Source organism: Dasypus novemcinctus, chromosome 14 (genome assembly GCF_030445035.2).
Source record: "Dasypus novemcinctus isolate mDasNov1 chromosome 14, mDasNov1.1.hap2, whole genome shotgun sequence".
Lineage (NCBI taxonomy): Eukaryota > Metazoa > Chordata > Mammalia > Cingulata > Dasypodidae > Dasypus > Dasypus novemcinctus.
The window spans coordinates 109,579,214-109,600,264 of record NC_080686.1 but is presented as its reverse complement, the minus strand read 5'-3'; the positions used below and the strand labels follow the sequence as shown (position 1 = coordinate 109,600,264).

Sequence of the window (21,051 nt, the reverse complement as noted above, 5' to 3'; positions counted from 1 at the left end):
GTTCCAATTACTGTCTGACCAGACTTTGGAATCGCCAGTGTCTCCAAAGTCAGTACTTTGAGGAAAATCCTGTGGGGGCACTTTGAGCATCATGCCACGTGATTCTGATTTTAGAATATCCATATCCTCACAAGCTTGTTCATTAATAGTCCTAATCAAAGAATCTGAAATAAACAGAAAATAGAAATATTCCTTATTCTGTGCTTAAAGAAAGGAAAAAAAAAACTGCTGGAGTAGGGGTGGGGAGGGGTGGATCACCACTGAGGGACGCGAGTTCCCCTCCCAGGATCGCATCAAGCACTATGCTGCATCCAAGTGGAAACACAACAAGAAATCAACAGCTTGGATAGTTCTCTAAATTTTGCTTTACTCATCAGTGATTAAATGCTCACCATGTACTATGCAGAAAGTGGTAAAGGCGAGAACTCCGCGATGAAGACAAAGTGAGATCAGCCCAAGTTGGCCTGGGAAAGGTGGGAGATCCACCAAGAGGAAGGATTGGGCTAAGGTGGTCAGCGGTCCCAGCATCCAAAGGAAGAGAGTGATGTCAGATGGAGGGGGAGAGTGAGGAAGTTAAAGAGGGCCTGAGTAAGTAATGAAAAAGATGGAGGATGAACAGCTGCAGAGGGCGTATAAGGGTTAAGTCCAAAAGGCACATGATAACAGCTATTCACTCCAGTGGGGTTCACTGAGCAGGACCCCAGACCTGAACCCTTTGCTTCCTCTCTAGTTGCCTGGAAGAGCTATTCCCTCCCAACTTATACCTGATCACCTCTCACTAGCCTGCCCCTCAGCTTCCAAGTGGCCACACTCCATTAAACCACAATGATTTCTCTTTCCTTTGGCCTGCAAGTTTCTTGAAAGATCTACCTACCTCCACCTGCCCCCCATAGTCCTGCCATTCACTTTCCTTCTAGACTCTCCAAATAAATGTCAGTTTCTTTCCTACTCTGCAATGTCAGAGACAATCTCTGCTAAACACCAGTTCAACTCTATTCCTACAGTGAAATCCAGGGACCTAGTTACAAGAGCTTCAAGTTCTCAGTTTCTGCTACCATAGAACACGGCTTACTCCCAGACTTCAACTGCTGAGTCTCAGTGACTTGCAATCTACCTTTCCATCCTGGAATGTCTCTTCATAAAGAAGGAACTTACATTTACTGAGTATGTTTTATGTACAAGGAACAGTTCCTGGGTCTGTCTCACTTAGTGTTCACAGCATCCCAATGAAGTCAGCAGTAGTCTCTACATTCCACAGACTTGCTCAAAGAGGTTCAGCAGTTGGTCCATGGCCACACAGCGAAACAGGGCATCAGTCAGAGCCCAGGTCTGTCTAGCCCCAAACTTAGGACAGCTCAGACCTCCTGTTACCTCTGTGCAGTCAGGCGCTTACAGCCTAAAGCACTGCTGACCGAAGTTACTAGGAAGCCACAAACCCACTGGAGTACTCTGCAGTGTCCCCCTCACCCTGTCGCCTGTAACCATATGCTTGGACTGGGATTTTAAATTGTCACCTCCTAAGAAGTGTGCTGAAGCCAGAGCTGCTCTCCTTCCCCACAATTCCTCACCATTGCCACCACCTGGTCCCTTGACACTAAACCAGTTTGAAACCGGCTTCCTTGCTGCCAGACTCTTACAACTGACCAGCTCTCCACAGCTCTTGGAGTTACCTGGCCCCATCTCACACACACCTCACACCCTTCCGCTCCCCAACAGTCCTGCAAGCAGCATAACCCATTTCCTTCTGTCTCTACTCACCAGGGACAGCCCCACTACTGAGGCCTGGTTCTGGCCAGTTTCCCTCACATGGTAGCCCCTGAGTGGCCTTGTGATTTAAGCCCAAAGTTCTCATTTCTCCCCTGGAGCACAAAATCCTTTCTCCAGCAAGCCTTGGATAACCTCTGAGAAGAAGCACATATTAAAAAAAACAAAAATCTCATTCCAGAAGTGGTTTTTCCTTCAGAGAGGGGGCACCTGACCTTGCCACAAAGCAAAGGAAGATTGAGGAAACTACCAATGGGACAGGGCTCTACCAGGTGTGCTAGGAACCACCACTGGGGGTTTTGTGTGTGGCAAGAGTGCAGTGAGGGCACCACCACAGACCCAGCCCATCCTCCCCATCCTGGGCTAACATAAGGTAACTAATCTACCTCCACGGCCACTGCACTGGGTTCCATTTCCTATACTAGCTGTGCATAAATGGCATATCTGGGCATTTAGGTTTTTTCTCCATACATTCTGGTTTATATTAGCATACATTAGGATCTAAGATGCCACATTCTTGCACTGGTCGAGCAGCTCTGTTTGCCCTACAGAAAAACTTATGTTGCTTGATCACCAGGGACCACTCAATGCATATAAACCCAATGCACATCTAATTCTGCCAACTGTAACTGGCATTTCTCCAACGATGCACTCTTTAAAATCTCCCTTCAACCTTGAAAATATTTAAGGGGGATTGGGTCCCTTACAGCTTTACCTCCTTTCCTGAAAAGATAAGAAATACGTATGAACAGGAAGATATTGAGAAGGTGGCAGAGACCAGGCCAGAAGGGCCAGCGCAGGTGAGGCTGTGGTCAGAGTTCCTGCAGGAGGTGGGCTCCCGGCACTCTCCTCTCCACAGCACACCCGGCCTTCACTGGCTAACTATGGCACCTACACTGCAAATGGGGTGTCTGAGCCAAGAGGCTACAGCAGAGTGAGCAGAGCCTCTGGGCCCTGCCAAGCCACATGGGGCTGTGTGTAAGGAAGGAGCACAGTCCTCACTCTTCACATCCAGGTTGTCCTATTATGCCTGCAGATGACACAACAGGACTACGACGTCTCTGCAGGCCAGGGACATGGGACAAGTGGGACATGTGGACAAGGCGGCCAGTGGAGAGGGGCGCTCCTGGCTGCTGCCAAGATGGGTACAGACCCATCTCCTTGGCCATCATCTCACAGATGAAAATGAGCAAGGTGTGTCTGCAGAAAAGGCCTTCAAACAGAACACCAGACAAGGCTGGATGCAACTGCACCTCTGACGGGCCAAATGCAGGCCACTTCCGTGGAGCCGAAATGCCCCTGGAGCCTGTTCTGCAGATGGGGTCACCCAGGGCCCAGAGAAGTTGTGGAAGCAGCTGCTGGATGGGAGGGGGTAGGGGGAATTGTCTGAGGGTGATGGTTGCAAGGAAAGGCTGCAAAGAGTCAAGTTTAAAATGGTATGATTTTTAAGATGAACTCCATCTTTGCCAAGACACAGGTGTTTTGTGTCCTTGCTTTTCTCTAGATCAGTCTGGAGCCCTGTAACTGGCCTGTTCCCTCCAAGGAGTCTGGTCCCTGCTTCCCGGAAGGCACGCCCGGGAGCACCACCTTGCCCGGCCCTGCCTGTCTCACATCCAGTTTCTCTGAACTCCTCTTCACCCTCTCCTGCCCGGGGGTCCGCACAGGGATGTCTCACCTGTCTGCGAGGTCCTTGGCATGCCCTCTGCTCCCTGCAGATCCAGGACCCACGGCTCCTGACCCCGCTCCAGCCGGGAGATCAGCTCAGGCTTGAAGGCCAGGACTCCCGCTGCGGGGGCTGGCGAAGGAGACAGCGTGTTGGCGTGGTGGGCAGGAGGGCCCGGGCAGGGCCACTGGAGGAGCGGAAAGGGATGGGGGCACACAAGTGCTCCCTTTCTGTCCAAATTGGTCCAGCCCAAGACTGGACAGTAAGGGCCAACTGCGCTCCCGGCCCATTCCCTGTCCACGGCAGGGCCACTACTCTGAGGGCTCTGTCACCAAGAGTCCACAGAGGACAGGCTGGACTACTCGGGGGCAAGAGGAAAAGGGCAGGCCCACCGCCAGCTTCACTCAGCAGACAGGGCTGCCACCTCAGGACAGAAGCAGGAGCACTCTAGGAGGAAGGGATGGTTAAAGACAACAAAACCCTCCACAAAAATAAACCAGCAAAGCATGTTTCAAATCATAAGGTGCTAAAGTCCAGTCCCCTCTGGTCACCTCCCCATCTCATGCCTGGTGCAGTCCTCCTCCCAGAGCCTTGGGCTTCCACCTGGCACCCAACAGTCTTGACACCGCTAGCCCCCGGGGTGGAGACCCGTTGAGCAGCATGTCCTCCCATCACCAGCCCCCACTGCCCCTTTCACTGCCGGCAGGTACAGGAATGAGCTCCCAGCCCATCTGGGTCAATGAGCATTGAACTTGGGAAGTGGGGTTGACCAAAGCCTCCAGCTGGAAACTTCCCTTAGGTTTCCTGTTGTAGCAGTTTAAAGAGGCAGGTGGAAAAATCCCCAAGAGCTGCAATGAATAAGCTTAAATTACCAGATGTGCTTGAAAAGACCGTGTATATGCTGGTAAGTGTGGATCTCTGAGCACATGTGCAATGCTTACAGAAAACTGTTCTCACATTAGGTCTCAAAGGAGTCTTGGAATGTCCCAAAGGAAAAATATCACAGACTATGTGACCCAGCCAAAATGCAGTTAAACATAAATTTAGTAACATGATAGTCTCATGGCAAAACCAACTGAGGTCTACATAGTGAGAACACGCCAAAAAATAACCAATAAAGGAAACAACTATATACATAATGGAGGTTAAAAGCAAGAGTATTATAACAAATACATCCTAAAGTTTTTGAAATTCTAAATGAAATGGGTCATTTTCTAGAAAACCTAAAAATGACATAAACAGCATAAGAGGAAACAAAAAAGTTTGAATAACCTTAAAACATTAAAGATATTTAAATACTAGTCCAAGACTTTTCTCACCCGAAAAGCTAAGGCCCAGATGGTTTTACATGTGAATGCTACCAAAAATTTTAAGGTTCAATTAATTCCATCTATATAAATTCTAGAAGTTAAAAAAAAATTGCAAAAGATATCCAGCTCATTTTATGAGGAGGTATAATATCTAAGTTCTAAAACTATAAGTGGACAATTACAAAAGAAATGTATAGGTCCATTTTACTTATGAACAGGGATGCAAAAATCCAAATTACAATATTAGCTACCTGAGTCTAAAACGCTGTATACGTTAGGATCCAAGGCTGGGGGAGGAAAGGAAGCGCTGGAAGGGCCACTAAAGCCTTGAGCACAAACTGAGCTGCTTCAGGTCCATCCCAGGGGAGAAAAGATGGCCCTGAGTTGGGAAAACGTTCTCGTCCACACCCTGGAAATGGAGGTCTTGGCGTGGGCGACGGTGCTCTCGTGGCACGGTCGGCGGGGCAGCGGCAGTGGTGGCAGGGCCTCTCCAGGGCATGGCAGGCCAATGCCACAGGGTAGAGCTGATCTGGGACATGGGTAAGACCTTGGGGAACTCCCAGAAATACTGCGTGTGGGGCTTAGAGCAGCTGGAGCAAGAAGAGGAACTCTGGGGACTGAAGTAAAGAATTTGGAACAATCTTTCCGGGATATGGTGTATAATGAGGGCAGGAGAGGTGTGGAAGGCCGGAGGGAGGGGGTGGAATCTGAGGCTGGCCCTCAGAATCCTACTTAACTCAGATTAGTGTAAGGTCAACTGGAGGACTAATTGTGCCCTAAGCACGGAAGTAAGTGGCCAGCGGGCAGTGCAGGAGAGGTCCCTGTGGATGAAGACAGCTGGGGAGGGTGGGGTGGATGTACATCATGGTTTGAGTAGAGTTTATTCCAGGAATAAAATAGTCATTTTCACCAAAGTAATAGACTAAAGCAGAAAAATCACAATTATATCAACTGATGCAGAAAAGGAATTTAATTTGATATTCAATACTTATTTTGAGCAAAAACAAAACAAAACTCCTTTGCCAAGTAGGAATAGAAGAAAAAATTTAATTTTGGAAGCATTCCCTTTACAATCAAGAACAAAACAAACATGCCTGTGATACTGGTACTGTTTAACACAGATTGGAGCTCCTGGTCAATGCTAAAGATAAACAAGTAGGAGGGGTAAGGATTGGAAGAGAAGATATAAAACCCTTAATTGCAGAGATCATCACCCTCCTTTAGAAGACAACAGAATCACTGACAATTTAAACCAACAAAGTTGCTAAATACAAGATCAACTCTCAAAAACCAATAACATTTCTGTATACAAGCATTAACCAGCTAAAACTATCATAATTTTTTAAAAAAAGATTAAAAGTAACAAAAACTAAAGCATCCAGGCATTAACTTAACTGCGAAAATTGGAAAAAAGTTTCAAAATGTTAGTAAAGGTTGTAGATGATAAGTGGAATAAATAGAGACACACATTCTATACTCTTGGATATGTAAATTTAATATAGGAAAGATATTTGTTCTCTTCATACCATCTACAAATTCAAAGCACTTCCAACAAAAATTCCAGTGGGATTTTTGAGGAACTCAAACATATTCTAAAATTTATGTTAAAGATTTATGCTATTACCCATGAACAGGTAAGTAAACCTTTAAAAAGAAGAGAGAGGGGACCTGCCCTACCAGGTATTGAGATATACTACAACACCAAAGAAAAAAATAAAAGAAGTAGGGACTGACCCACAAGAGAGATTCAGGAACAAAAGGAGAGCTCAGAAATACCTCCACTCAGTGGGAAAAGGATGGACTGTTTAGTAGATGGTGATAGGGAAATGACTCAGAGTGGAGGTGCAAATAAAACAGAATTCTTTCTAACTCCCACACAAATGTGGATTCCAGCCTAAGTGTGAAAGATGCACTATAAAGTTCACAGGAGAAAATGTAGCCATCTTGATGACTTGGAGTGAGGAAAAACTTTTAAATAAAACCTCAAAGGCACAATGATCATACAAATATAAAATAATTCCACTAAAACCTGACATCAAGGGAAGTGGATCTGGCTCAACTGATAGAGCATCTGCCTACCACATGGGAAGTCCAGGGTTCAAATCCAGGGCCTCCTGGCCCATGTGGTGAGCTGGCCCATGTGCAGTGCTGCTGCGCCCAAGGAGTGCCGCGCCACACAGGGGTGTCCCCCGCATAGGGGAGCCCCACGCACAAGGAGTGCGCCCTGCGTGGAGAGCCACCCTGTCCCAAAAAAGCACAGCCTGTGCAGGAGTGGTGCCACACACACGGAGAGCTGAGGCAGCAAGATGACACAACAAAATAGACACAGATTCCTGGTGCCCCTGACAGGAATGCAAGCGGACACAGAAAGCAGACAATGGGGGGCGGTAAAGAAGAGAAAAAAAATTTTTTAAATGTTTAAAAAAAATAAAGAAGTTAACCACCACAAAAGAATGGGAGAAGATATTTACAATGCATAAAATCTACATGGTATGATCACATTTGTTTTAATAGGTCTCAAAATTCTGAGATTTTTTATTGTTTTCTTTTGAAAAATAATGATTTTTGGAACAACCAGCGAAAGGACAGCGGAGCAAGGAGCTCCTTGAGTCAGCTCCTGCTACAGGGCAGTTAGTAAACACCCAGAGCTCTCTGGAGCTAGCTGAAGCACCTTTTGGGGGCTCCAGGAGGCCGAAAGAGCATCCTGCAACGTCCTTGAAGGAATGGAAGGAGGAGATGCCCATCTGCAGGGAAGACTCGTAAGTAGAGCACTCCAAGCCACGGAAGCCGGTGCCCATCCCCCACTGGAGGCATAAGCCGCCTCGGGAGCTGCTCCACGGCTGGAATTAAAAGCTCCACTTCCCCAAAACAGGGGAGGAAGAGACGGTTGGGCACCAATTTCAGCAATTGATGAGTAAATTCAGCAGGCTAAAGAATAATCCTGAGAACAGGTAAGTTTGAGCCTGTCCAAATCAGAAAGAGGCCAGTAGCCATTCTTACACCACTGATTAGGACTGGGGTGGCTCCAGAGCATGTATATAGAGTATATAAATATGTTGGGGGGAAGCGGACTTGGCCCAGTGGTTAGGGCATCTGTCTACCACATGGGAGGTGCGCGGTTCAAACCCCGGGCCTCCTTGACCCGTGTGGAGGTGGCCCATGCGCAGTGCTGATGCGCGCAAGGAGTGCCGTGCCACGCAGGGGAGCCCCACGCGTAAGGAGTGCGCCCCGTAAGGAGAGCCGCCCAGCGCAAAATAAAATTCAGCCTGCCCAAGAATGGCGCCGCACGTACGGAGAGCTGACACAGCAAGATGACGCAACAAAAACAGAAACAGATTCCCATGCCGCTGACAACAGAAGCAGACAAAAGAACATGCAGCAAATGGACACCGAGAACAGACAACTGGGGTGGGGGGGGAGAGAGGGGAGATAAACAAATAAAAAATAAATCTTAAAAAAATATATACATATAGATGTTTGGATATTCGTTGGCTATTGTCATAGTAGGGAGAGTTACATACAACTGAGGGAGTGCTGTCGCATTCCTAAGGGAACAGCAACAATCTCCCAAGTGCAAGGGCAAAGACCAGTGAAGAAGGATGGTCCAATGATGGGCCCTTGATACTGAGGACTATGCTTACAAGCCTGTATGCTTGAAATTTCAACTAGGCCTAGAGCTGCAGGGTGCCTAAGAGTTACCTCCTAAGAGCCTCCATGATGCTCAAATGTGGCCACTCTCCAAGCCAAACTCAGCACGTAAATGCATTACCTCCCCCCCCAGCGTGGGACATGACTCCTGGGAATGAGCCTCCCTAGCGCCAAGGGATTATCACCAATCACCAGCTGGTGATGCAACTAGAAAAGCACCTTGAATAAAGGGGGAAATGGTAAAGACAAATGAGTTTATATGGCTAAGAGACTTCAAAATGAGTCGGGAGGTCATCAGAGGGGCCACGTTTACGCACATCTCAGCAGGATCCCAGAGACAGCCAAAGTAGATGTAATCCCAGGCACTGGTGCTCCTGAGGGCTACGGAGACACACAGGTTCTACAGTCATGACAGATGGCTCTGGAGTTCAGTACCTTGACAGTGGGCCCTATTTTGGAATTTGTGCTCCTGAGTGTAATGGAGTTGGACTCAGATGTGACCTCTCTACACATGCCTCTTCTGTCACTTTTACTGAACCTGTGGTTGGTGCTGGGGTTGGCATATACTCAGGACACTTGAATCTCTGGATTGGTCATGTGCCTGCTGGGCCCTGAGCCTCAGCAGAGTTGCAACACCTACTCTCCAGTTCGTTGGACTTACCCAGGTCAGCAAACAGGTTGGTGAGGATGGTCAACCACCACACCAGGGAACCAAGAGCGTCTACAACTGCAAGCAGGAGAATCCCATCCACCAGCCATATAGGAGCTAAGCCCCCTCTCGATTTAGAGGCACAGTGGACATCACCATCCCAGGGTCCAAAGGATGGAGGAATAAAATATGGATTAGAGTGGATTTACTGGTATTCTACTATAGAAATACTGTGACTCTAGCAATGGAAGAAATTGTTATCAGTGACGTGGAGACAGTGGCCACGGGAGTTGCTGAGGGCAGGGAGAGGGAAGAAGAGGCATGATACAGAGGCATTTTTGGGACTTGGAGTTTCCTGAATTATATTGCAGGGACAGATGCAGGACATTATATATCCTGCCATAACCCACTGATGGACTGGGGGAGAGTGTAATTACAAGGTAAACTATAATCCATGTGGTGTAGCAGGGCTCCAAAATGTATTCACCAAATGCAATGAATGTGCCATACTGATAAAAGAGGTTGCTGATGTGGGAGGAGTAGGGGTGGGTGGGGAGTGGGGTATATGGGAACCTCTTATATTTTTTAATGTATCATTTAGTGTGATCTATGTATCTTTTAAAAAAAGAAAATAAAATATTTGCTATAAAAAAAAAAAAAAAGACCGGGGTGGCGTTATGGATCATATTCATCTAGCCTTTTGAGCTTTCTAGGCATATTTGGTGACCTTGCCAGCTCCAGCAAGCAAGGTCACCAAACATTAAACATTAAATATCAAACATTTTAAAACCTTGTTTTAAGATGAACTTTTTTTTAGGAGGCACCAGGGATTGAACCTAGGACCTCATATTTTGGAAGCAAGTACTCAACCACTAAGCTCTAAGAGGCTGAAAGAACATCCTGCAACATCTGCTCCCCCTAAGATAAACTTTTAAGTAACATTTTTACTTCTCTAAATCTGGGATGCACCTTGGAGTAGATGCTCTCACATCTGCCTTCCTTGCCTGCACAGGTGAATTCAGTCACAGCTGCTGAAATCACAGCTTTGGCTGAGTCAAGCTCATTATTGGTACAACAGAGTAAATTTATTCACTCCTTACAATATCTCCAAAAATAATATCCTGGAACTTAGCACTGAAGCAGAAGGCCATGGAAGGAGAGCAGAAAAGCGTACCTTTGAAATAAGAGAAATAAACTGTTTCCTGCTGGAGGAAGGACTGCAATTCCAGTCCCTGGCAGATCAGTAAGAGCATGTTTGCAGGGCCTGAGAAAGCAGGGCAGGCACAAACGGATGATGCCGTTTTGCTGTTTTGAGATACACATGGGAGGAATGGAATTTCATGCTGGGCAAGAAAGCCTGAGAACCAAACTTCACTGAATGAAAGAAAAGCCCAACAACACTCCCAGGAAAGGGGGCCCATGCTCACGAAGGCCTGCAGAGCAGACACATGCCACTCTGGGCCAAAGTATAACTCCATGGAGAGCAGGAAGAAATGCCAGGAATACACCAAGCACTTTATTTCATGTGTCTTTTCCTCTCTATTTGAGTGACACATAAATGAGTCTAAATAAGATCTTTAAAAAGCATAAAATAAAAAATTTTATGTGATAAGAAAAAAATTTTGGTGTAGTATAACTGCCAGCATTTTATCTTTCTTAATGATCCACAAATTGATGAGTTTGACCAAGATACATATTAGATTTAATGAAATCTAAAGCAAGGAATACAAGAAACACCAGCAAATCAAGAGAAAAACAGCATACCCAGTGGGAAATGGGCAAAGGCTCTGAACAAACAGTTGTGGGAAGAAACCTAGCAGGCCAGCGAGTGTGGAAAGACGCTCAAGTTCACTAACAATCAGAGAAATCCAAACTCAACCACAGTAGGCTCTCACTTTACGCTATTTGAGTGGCAAAGCATTAGCAAACTGGACTGTGCCAATCTGGCCAGTATGGAGCGGGACTGCAGGACCCTTCCTCCCAGAAGGAGGGGTGCTCAGAACAGCTTCCCGAGAAGCACCTCCCTGCCCTACCCTGGAACCCAGAAACCCCACCCTGACCCTCCAACCCAGAAGCTCTCAGGGGGCTCAGAATGACCTTGGGGCCAGGGAGCCAAATAAATGGGCAGAGGTGGGAGAAGTGCAGAGCAGGTGAGACTAATGCTCCTTGACAACTACTGGAGTATTCTAAAAAATGAGCACATCTTCCAGAGCACAACCAACACGAAGATGGACGTTAAGCACACCAGAGGGAATCAGGAGAGAAAGACAGCAGGACGGGAGTGGCAAAGGTGCATCTGACAGTGCCTGTGCATCTGTGCAGGCATCCCAAGGACATCTCTGCTGCCTCTTGATTTGGATCTACAACCATTTCCTCAGATTCCATGAGTCCAATATTTCTCTTTATTTGTCTTCAAGCTAATTAACCAGCCTAGCCAAAAGAAGGCTTTATTGGTGCCTCGAATTCTGCTCACCCCATGGGAGCTAAATCACATCACTTGTGCAAAGACGGGGCCTGGCTTGCCCAAGGTGACCCCTCCCGGGCCAGCTCTGGACCCACAGCTCCCACTCTACAGGCTGGCCACATGGAACGTGAGGAGTCAGGGACCCACGGCCCTATTTAAGACATGATGGCCAGGCACGCCCAGTCCCTGGCCCAAGCCTGACCAGGCTGGGTGTGGCGGGTGACATGGAAGGGGACCGAGGCGCAGCCTCACCTAGGCCGGCCACGCTGCTGTGGTTCTCCAGCATCACCTCCCTGTAGAGGGCTCTCTGGCTGGGGTCCAGACACTGCCACTCCTCCCGCGAGAAGTGCACGGCCACGTCCCCGAACGTCACCGCCTCCTGAAAAACACACACCAGCACCCCACAGAGACCTGTTGCCAGTCCATTCTGGTGCTGCTGCACAGCCTGTCTCAGGCAGGTGTACTACAGGGTGAGCAAGGGGTCACCACAGCCCCTTTGGTGCCAAAATCCTGGGCAGGGCAGCCTGGGAGTAGGGGAGGGACACAGCTCACATGTCCATGGCACCACCACCCCCAAAAGCCTCACCTGGGTCCAGACAGGGGCATCACTTTCCTGGGGATAGGAGCAAAAGGGGCCTGCCTGAGTGTGGGCAAGGCCCTGGCAAGGCTTGGGCCTAGGGTCCAGTGGGTAGGGTGGATGCTCAGAGTAGGATGAAGGTGGAGGCCCTTGTGGAACGAGCAAGGGCAGAACCCCGTTGGGCTTCCTACCATGATGATGGGTGGGCATCCACGCGTCCTGGCCAGTACCCCTGTTGGCAATTATGAAAGAAAACAGAGGTCAGGGTGGTGGAGACCCCCAACTTCCAGGACAATCAACAAGTACTGTGCTCTCTACTCCTTTACCCCTAACTCCAAATATTCTTTGGCAGGGACACGTTCTCATTCATTTTCCTATATGTGTGTGCCACTCCACAAATATGTAATGAGTGGTTTCCACGTGCCAGGCACTCAACCAAGCAATGGGGCCAAAGGTGTGAACAAAAGGACAAGAGGGAAATGGACTTTGGCCCAGTGGTTAGGGCGTCCGTCTACCATATGGGAGGTCCGCGGTTCAAACCCCGGGCCTCCTTGACCCGTGTGGAGCTGGCCATGCGCAGCGCTGATGCACGCAAGGAGTGCCGTGCCACGCAAGGGTGTCCCCCACAAGGAGTGCACCTGTGAGGAAAGCCGCCCAGCGTGAAAAGAAAGAGCAGCCTGCCCAAGAATGGCGCCGCCCACACTTCCCGTGCCGCTGACGACAACAGAAGCGGACAATGAAACAAGACTCGGAAACGGACTTTGGCCCAGTGGTTAGGGCATCCGTCTACCATATGGGAGGTCCGCGGTTCAAACCCCGGGCCTCCTTGACCCGTGTGGAGCTGGCCCATGCGCAGTGCTGATGCGTGCAAGGAGCGCGTGCCACGCAAGGGTGTCCCCCGCGTAGGGGAGCCCAACCGCAAGGAGTGCGCCCACGAGGAGAGCCGCCCAGCGTGAAAAGAGAGAGCAGCCTGCCCAAGAATGGCGCCGCCCACACTTCCCGTGCCGCTGACGACAACAGAAGCGGACAAAGAAACAAGACGCAGCAAATAGACACCAAGAGCGGACAACCAGGGGAGGGGGGGAAATTAAATAAATAAATAAATCTTTAAAAAAAAAAAAAAAGGACAAGAAACCTGCCTTCACAGAACACAGTCTAGTGAAACAAAGGGTTAAATAACGACACAAAAAAATGCAAAATTGCAACCATGAAGTGCTTAAGTACAGGGGACTAGGAAAAGCATTTATAGCAGGAAAGTGACTTAATGTGGTAAGTCACCTCCCTGTAGGCTGTGCAGGCGCTAACTAGGCCAAGGTGGAAGAGGTGGGGAGGATGCTCGAGGTAGTGGAAAGAGCACTGCAAAGGACCAGGTCAAACGGAGCCAGTGTGGATGGGACACAAGCAGCAGGGGACGAGGGAGTGACTGCAGGTTGGAGGGGAAAGGGTGGGTGCGGGACTCCAGACATCAAGAAAGTTTAAGTCCGAGGCAAGCCAGAGATCCAGGAGAGCCCAGGAACTCCCCCCACCTCCCTTGGACAGAACATAAACCCAGCCTTCCGCACAGTGCCCACCAAGGGTCTGGGCCCCTCCCCTACTCATCAGATCCTTTTTGAAAGAGGTACCGAGCTTGCACCCGTCCCAGGCCTGTGATCTGATGTGGATCACCCACCTCAACTGAGCCGACGACCCAGCCCCTTTCCCTGGGAACACCCTAGGAGTAAGGAATGAAGAGTAAGAAGAGGGCTTCCTAGGGGAGCTGATGGCTCAGAAAGTGGCACCGGCACAGCGAGGCTGACCCGGGCAGTAGTGACCAGTAAAGAGGGTCCCCATCTGAGGCTGGAGACGCGAGTAGAAACCGCCCACTCCACCCAAGGCCCCGCCCCGTGCGCACCCCAACGGTCCTAAGCCTTCAAGAAGCAATAAGTGAGGAAGAAAGAGGGCCCTACACGGGGGGGATTACGCAGGAAGGAGACGCTGGGATCCTCCTGAGCAGACCTAGAGCTGAAGAGAAAGCCGCAGCTGGTGCTCGCCCTGCTCAGGCCCCGGGCCCTCAGGCCCCTGCACGGGGCTGCAGGCCTCGGCCACACGACTCCCGCCCCGCGGGGCCCACCTCCCCGCAGGCGCTCAAGGTCCCTCCAGGCCGGCCCAGCCCGGGGGAGGCGGCGCGCGGGGAGCCTGGGGCAGGGAGCAGAGACCCAGGGCGCGCGGGGGCGGCGAGGACCGCGGTCGCTTGGCGGGAGGGCGGGAAGCAAGCGAACCGCCGGGACTGGACACCGCGCCCGCCGCCCACTCACCCTCGCGGAGGACCGCCCGCGGCTCCCGAGCGCACGACGAGGGCGGAAACGAGCCTCGAGCGCCCGCCCCCGCCCTGCGGGCTTCCGGCCGCTCTGGGCCGGGAAGGCGTGGCCGTCTCTGTGGTACCCAGGCCCGCCACCGGGGCACCAGGATGGGCGGGGCCGGGGCGGGGCCGGGGCGGGGCCGGGGGCGGGGCCGGGATCCTGAGTCGCTCTGCAGGGCTGAGTCCGGTCGAGGCTGAACAGGATCCAGTCCCGCTGGCGGGAGGCAGGCTCTGGTACGCAACACTGGACCCGGTGCAGGCACAACTCGTCAGCGTCTCGGAACCAGAAAACACCTGTTGGGGGAGAGCTGACGTGGCTCAAGCAGTTGGGCACCCACCTCCCACACGGGAGGTCCGGTTTGGGTCCTGGTGCCTCCTGAAGCAGAGGAGCTGACAAGGAGAGTGACACAAGCACAGTAGGGAGCATGCAGACGAAGGAGCCATCTGGTGGGAGGGGGAATATCAGCTGTATTTCTACACACAATTGAATTCGCAGTAGCATCAAAGAAAGAAAGAAATGTTATTGCTTTAAAGAAAAAACAAAAACACCTGGTGGGGTGGGGTATATGGGAATCCCCTAACTTTTTTTTTCCCTCCCCTTACCCCCCCACCATTGTCTGCTCTCTGTGTCCGTTCGCTGTATATTCTTGTGTCCACCTGCATTCTCAGCAGCACCAGGAATCTGTATCTCTTTTTGTTGCATCATCTTGCTGCATCAACTCTCTGTGTGTGCGGCACCACTCCTGGGCAGGCTGCACTTTTTTTGTGCAGGGCTCCTTGCAGGGGCACACTCCTTGCGTGTGGGGCTCCACTACGTGGGGGACACGCGTGCATGGCACGGCACTCCTTGCGCACATCAGCACTGCACGTGGGCTGGCTCATCATACCAGCCAGAAGGCCCTGGGTTTGAACCCTGGACCTCCCATGTGGTAGGCGGACACTCTATCAGTTGAGTTACATCTGCTTCCCTCCCCTAACTTTTTGATGTAACATTTATGTAATCTAAAGCTTCCTTAAAATAAAAAAATAAAAATAAAAAACCACCTGTTGGGGCCAGGTACCCAGGGTTGACTGTGGAGACAGCCCTGCCTCGGTAGGGAATGCACCCAGAGTGGAACGACCAAGTCCCAGGCCAGGGCAGTGGAGGCATCTACAAAGCAGGTGTTTTCCAGGTAGGCGGTTCCCGCAGAGCAGAGCTGGAGGGGTGTGGAGAGCACAGTGGGAGGGGTTGCCTCAACTTCCCCGCCCACCCCTGAATTTCTGGTCATTGGAGCCTCTTCTCCGTCATCACTGCCCTGTTATCCTGGGACCCCAGCCCACCCACCATACACGCGTTTGACAGCTGGAGCAGTGTGCAGCTGCACAGAAGGTGCTCCAAGCACCCAGTGGGGAAGGGTGGATGACTGACACACCTGGCCTGCCGTTGCCCCTGCCCCAGCCTCCCACAAGCCGAGGCATCGTGGAGCCTCAGGTGGCTCTAGGGGGAACATCTGCCACTCCCTTTGGCCCCCCCTACCAACTGAGGCCTTGTGTGGTCACAGGTCGGCCTCAGGCCATAGAACGCCTAGTCCCGAGGTGGGAGGCCCCTGCCAGGAGTGGAAGCCCACCCTCCAGGAGGAAAAGTCTTCACCCCGTGGTGGGGGAGGCTTGGAAGCAGGGGGGCCAGGGAGCCTGCCCAGGCTGTGCGTTGGGCAGGATCTGTGTGTGGATGGAGCAGACGGGTGAGAGGGGTCCCTGGACCACCACGGTCTAGCTGAGGTTCAAACCAAAGGAAGGAAGTGTGGTGCAGTCACTCCCTCCACCCCCAGGCTGGGAGACCCTGGGGAAAAACAAATTCACCACTTGGGGAAAGGTGATTGGATTCCTCCTGTGGTCACCTGGCCACTGCCCGCCCCCGGGCAGGACCACCTCCCCTCCCCTGGTGCTACACTCTGCTCCTGCCCCACTTCTCCCTTGGTGCGGCAACTTTGCAGAGCCTGGATGAATGGAAGTGGAAAACACAGGAGCTTCCCCAGCCAGCCCCAGGACCCACAGCCCTAATGCCCACCAGGGTACAGCCACAAAGAAGGAGGACACACTGCACACGGGTGCGTCCCGCCCTACCAGGGAGGCTTCTGGCCAGAGGGAGCTTCACACCCAGAGCTGGGAGCTGCCCAGCACCCCTGTGCCCCAACCTGGAAGGCTCCAGGTAAAGGGGTCATGTCCAGGATAACACCAGGAGTAAGAGATGCCAGATCCAGCACTCAGAGGACAGAGTCCCAGCCACCAGGGCACCCGGCCCACAGCGTCCCCCTGCGGACACCGGCGCTGAGACTTGAGCACACTGCCCGGGTCCTCTGCAGGCCATCCCTTCCACCATACCCGCCCCCCCAAGCCTCACTGAGGCCTGTCACAGTGCCCCTTTGCTGGGCTAGCTCCTTCCCAGCTATTTAGAGCCTGGAATTGTGGTTCCCAGACCTGGATGGTCCTGGTGGAAAAGTCCAGCTTAAAACTCACTTTCAAGGAGATGCATTTCCAATGGCCCTTCCCACCTCTTAGTGGTTGCCCAAAGCAATGTGCTTTCAACAGACCTTCTGCAGGGCTCTCCCAGGTCCTCGCACTTTCGGCGCATTCCCCCCACACGCCACAGGGAGCGGCACATCACTCAGGTCCACAGCCTTTCTCTCGTCCTCACCGCTCCTGCCCAGGCCTTCCTTCCAAAACAGGAGGGTTTCCTTCCGGGACCTGCCTGGACCTGCTGCCTTCTATTAAGTGAGATAAAATGGCACCAGCATTGGATGCCACCAAGAGACCCCCTTCCCCAGAAGGAATTTTCCAGAAAGCAAAAGCAATCAACCTTCAAGGGCTTTCTGAGAAAATGGAACAACGGAGTGCACCCCACAGAACTGCAGAGAAGCAGCACCTGGCGATAAACCAGATTCGGTCCAGTAGAGAGAGCTGGTCAGAATGGACAAGTGCACCACAGCAGTCAGTGTGTATCTGCTCCACACACTGTAAAGTAGAAACTTAACATCACCGATCAGAACATTTCGTGGCTTGCTTGACGTTTACTCTGTATCAGCTTCCCGTTTCCACTCCCTCAGTGGAGCTCCTTTCCATGTGTGGTTTGTGTGATTCATGAATCGTAACAGCTCAATTAAACTCCCATAAAGGACGACTTATCTAATATATACACATACATATTTTAACACTTCTCAAGGAGCAAAGTCTTTCTTGGGCCTTGCCTTAGATACCCCCTCTGGTTCACTCCCTGGGGTGAGGGACCTTGGTGGGGCGGGGGCACCACGCTCTGACTCTGCCCGCTACCGAAAGGGAAAGGAGCGTTCCAGGCAAATCCGCCTCCCCTCAGCAGTCGTGGAAGAAGGTGGCTCAGGGCTGTCCCAGGAGGGAGGCGGGCGGCTCTGTGCTGGGTAGGGTCCCTGTGGGACCCCAGATCAGGGTGGCAGTTGGATATAGTTATGAATTCCAAAAATAGATACTGGATTATGTTTGTAACCTGGTCTGTACCTGAGCATGATTAAATTATGATTAGGGCTTTGATTGGGCCACGTCAATAGGGCGCCGAGTCGCCCTTGTGGGTGTGGACTCACAGATAACGCTATGTGGCAGAGCAGAGGAACTGGAGTTTTGACTGAGTTTTGATACGGGAGTTCTGAGCAGGAGCCTGGGAATTGAACACACAGGAGAAGAACACAGAACAGAGATGACAGAAGCCCCTGGGAGAGAGACAGAACTGATCGCCTGATCATCTGCAGCTGGCCTGGTGGAGAGAGCAGAGCTGCCGAGCCCCGAGTCACCAGCCCCAGGAAGGGAGGGACCCAGGAAGCCTGAGCTCTCGCAGCTGTAGGCAGCCATCCTGCTCCAACACGTGGAAATAAACTTTGGGGAGGGAAGTAACTATGCTTTATGGACTGGTATCTGTGAGCTCCTACCCCAAGTAAATACCCTGTATAAAAACCAACCAACTTCTGGTATTTTGCATCAGCACCCCTTTGGCTGACTAATACACCCAGTAAGGCAGAGACAAATGGTTCCTGAAGGGCCTGTGAAGAAAATGAGAAAAATATCATGAAATTGATAAAAAGTTGGGTCCGTCTGCGTCCATTGACCTGGCCCACTGTTTCAATCCGACCACAGGGGCTTGAGGGCAGTGGAGAGTTGCCCCGGGGGGCAGGGCTATGTCCCTGCGATGACCACGCCAGGGCTTGCAGAACCCCGAGCTTAGATCGCGACGTGGGCGCCAGGGAGACCCCAACAGTACAGCGAGGTCCTGGAGGCTTCCGTGGGAGCCGGGGGAGCCCCGCGGGAGGCCGGGTCCACGGCCCATGGACGGGAGCCCCCGAAACCTTCGCTGAACCCGCAGGAACCACGCTTTGGGCCGTGCACTCTGGCCTGGGGTTGGAACCCAGAACTTGGTTGGCACCCGCGGGCGCGCACGTGGATGGAGGGCCGTGGACCACGCCGCCCACGGAGCCCCAGGACACCCCGTGCCTGCGTGGGGGGCAGCGGGCCGCAGGGGAACTGGGTGCAGCGCGGGGCTCGGGTCCCCGGGGGGCCCTGCTGCATGAACTTTCTTGAAGCCCCTCGTGCGCAGTCTTCAGGGGCTTCAGGGGGTGTGGGACGGTGTAGGAGGGAGTTGAGGTCCCATTCCCGGGCGGGAGGAGGAAGCAGGGCTGATGAGGCCTGGGGGAGTTGGGGCTGGAGGGAAAGGCTTGGCCGCGCAAGAGTGAGATGCGGGCCTTTGCCGGCAGGCGAAGGGCGCTCGAGGCCCGGCTGCCCCCAGCGCGCCCTGAGAAGGCTCTGGGGTGAGGCGCTGGGCATCTGGGCTGCCCCTCCCACGCTGACGTTCTTGCTGTGTCCTCCGTGACCGACGCCTGCTCGCCCCTCCCGGGGCTGCAGGTCCGAGGCCTTCCGAAGAGCTGTAGGCCTCTGCCCACCATCCCCTCCAGGCATTTCTCCGCCTCCTGCTGGCACGTCCAGCTGGGGGCCACTCCACCACCAGAGGGGAGCCCAGCCCTTGCAGACCCCTTGCTAATGGGGCTTCCTTCTCTGGCACGGCCCCTGATTTCCCGGATTTGTAAGGGAGTGCAAGAGCTACAAAGTTAGTGCCTTAGGAGAAGGCTGCAGGGGCAGGGCGGGAAGGCCCAGGAATGGTATGTGGGCAGGGGGGGGGGCGGGGGGGGCTGGCTGGCGGCAGGGGGCTGTGAGTGGAGAGCAGGGGCAGGGGCGGCTGTCCCCAGGCCCCTCCTGGAGGAGTCAGAGCAAGTGGGAGTGGATGACTTGGGGCCCCGGCTGCCAGGATGCAATGCCCAGGTGCCTGGGGTCCCAGCCAAGAGCACAGCCACGCCGATGCCTTCCTCCAGCACAGCAGAGGGGGCGGCATGCCTCACGGAGGGGGCGTGGCTGTCTCCTGAACCTCAGGGTGGGCAGGAACTCTTCGCCTCCTTCTGGGAAGGTTGGGAAGCCCAGTGGTCTGAGGGGCATGGGAGGGCTCTGCCGAGCTAAAGCAGCCCTGGGTGCTGCGGTCGGGGCCAGCTCCTCACCGGCTGGAGCGCTGCAGTCACCTGTGTGTGTGTGAAACCTCCTGCCTGGGCCTCGCCTACAGGTTCCAGCTCACGGACCACGTGGCAAACCGCAACTTAGGGCCTCTTAGAAATGTTTTCCTGGTTCTATCCTAGCGGCTCTGTTGCTGGAATAAGAGCCAATCTGCCATTCCCGAGGCCCTGCCCAACACTCTACCAGAACACTGTTTCTTTGGTATGTTTGCACAGCTTTCCTCTGACTAGGAAAACTTCCAGGCATTATTGGCTTCTTCCAGTTCAGCTTTGTAGCAAAAGCTGCAAACATCTAGAGAAAGTGCATTGGCTGTGAAGAAGAGCCTTGAGGCTGACCAGTGCCTGATGGCTCACATTTGAGTGGGAAAAAAACGCATCTCATGGGGCAGAGTGGACACGTGCAGGTGACGTTACAGGGGAAAGGCAGGGACAATCAAGGCTGTCTCCCAGAGGAGAGTGGACCCCCAGGTGACTTCTCAGGAGTTTTGATTCTCAGACTCTGACCCTATGATTACAGGTTTCGCCTGGAGTTTTGCATGTTCCTGGAGCTGTTGGAAGGCTATGTGACCCCCAGTGCTGACGAGAAGGCAGGGCATCCCCCAGGTAGATGATCCAGGGTCTGGAGTTGACAGAGTGCAAGAGGTTTCTGCAACTGAAATGATGGTCCCTTGGGCTTGTCCCCTTTGCATGTGTTGCTTCCTGGGAGGGCCAGAAGAAAGAGTTCCCTGAGGAGTGGGGGGAGGCAGCTCCGTGGGTGATGCAGGGCCCACCCCCCCTTCTGTCTCTTGCAGGGATGGGATGGGTGTCTGTGTTGGGGAAATGGAGTGCTGAGAAGCCATCTGCAGATGACCCTGGAGGTTTGCTTCTAGCACCCAGAGTGCCAGCCCAGGGCAGTCAATTAGCCACCTTCTGTTTGTGCTCAGGCCAGAGACGAGCACTGGCATGGGGAGAGTCGGCCCCCAGGCTCAGACACGTCCCCATCTCCGAGTTTCTGCCAAAGGGAGGGGAGCCCCCAACCCCCACGTGGCTGGAACATAGCAGGTAGCTGGGTGCTGTCCCCTGCAGCTGTCCGTGGCAATGGGA

The 21,051-nt window shown here is 52.6% G+C and overlaps 2 protein-coding genes across 2 annotated transcripts in view; both read right to left on the bottom strand.

Moving 5' to 3' along the window:
- LOC139436178 (zinc finger protein 7-like) overlaps positions 1 to 21,051 on the bottom strand; it is a 61,706-nt gene that overhangs the window by 1,861 nt on the left and 38,794 nt on the right.
- LOC101426065 (zinc finger protein 565) lies at positions 75 to 14,458 on the bottom strand. The gene is made up of 6 exons (XM_071208109.1): positions 14,370 to 14,458; positions 12,085 to 12,307; positions 11,751 to 11,877; positions 3,440 to 3,559; positions 1,759 to 1,901; positions 75 to 164 (listed from the first exon to the last, which is right to left on the bottom strand). The coding sequence occupies exons 2-5, from the start codon at positions 12,283 to 12,285 to the stop codon at positions 1,849 to 1,851; spliced, it is 501 nt and encodes a 166-aa protein (XP_071064210.1). The 5' UTR covers positions 12,286 to 12,307; positions 14,370 to 14,458; the 3' UTR covers positions 75 to 164; positions 1,759 to 1,848.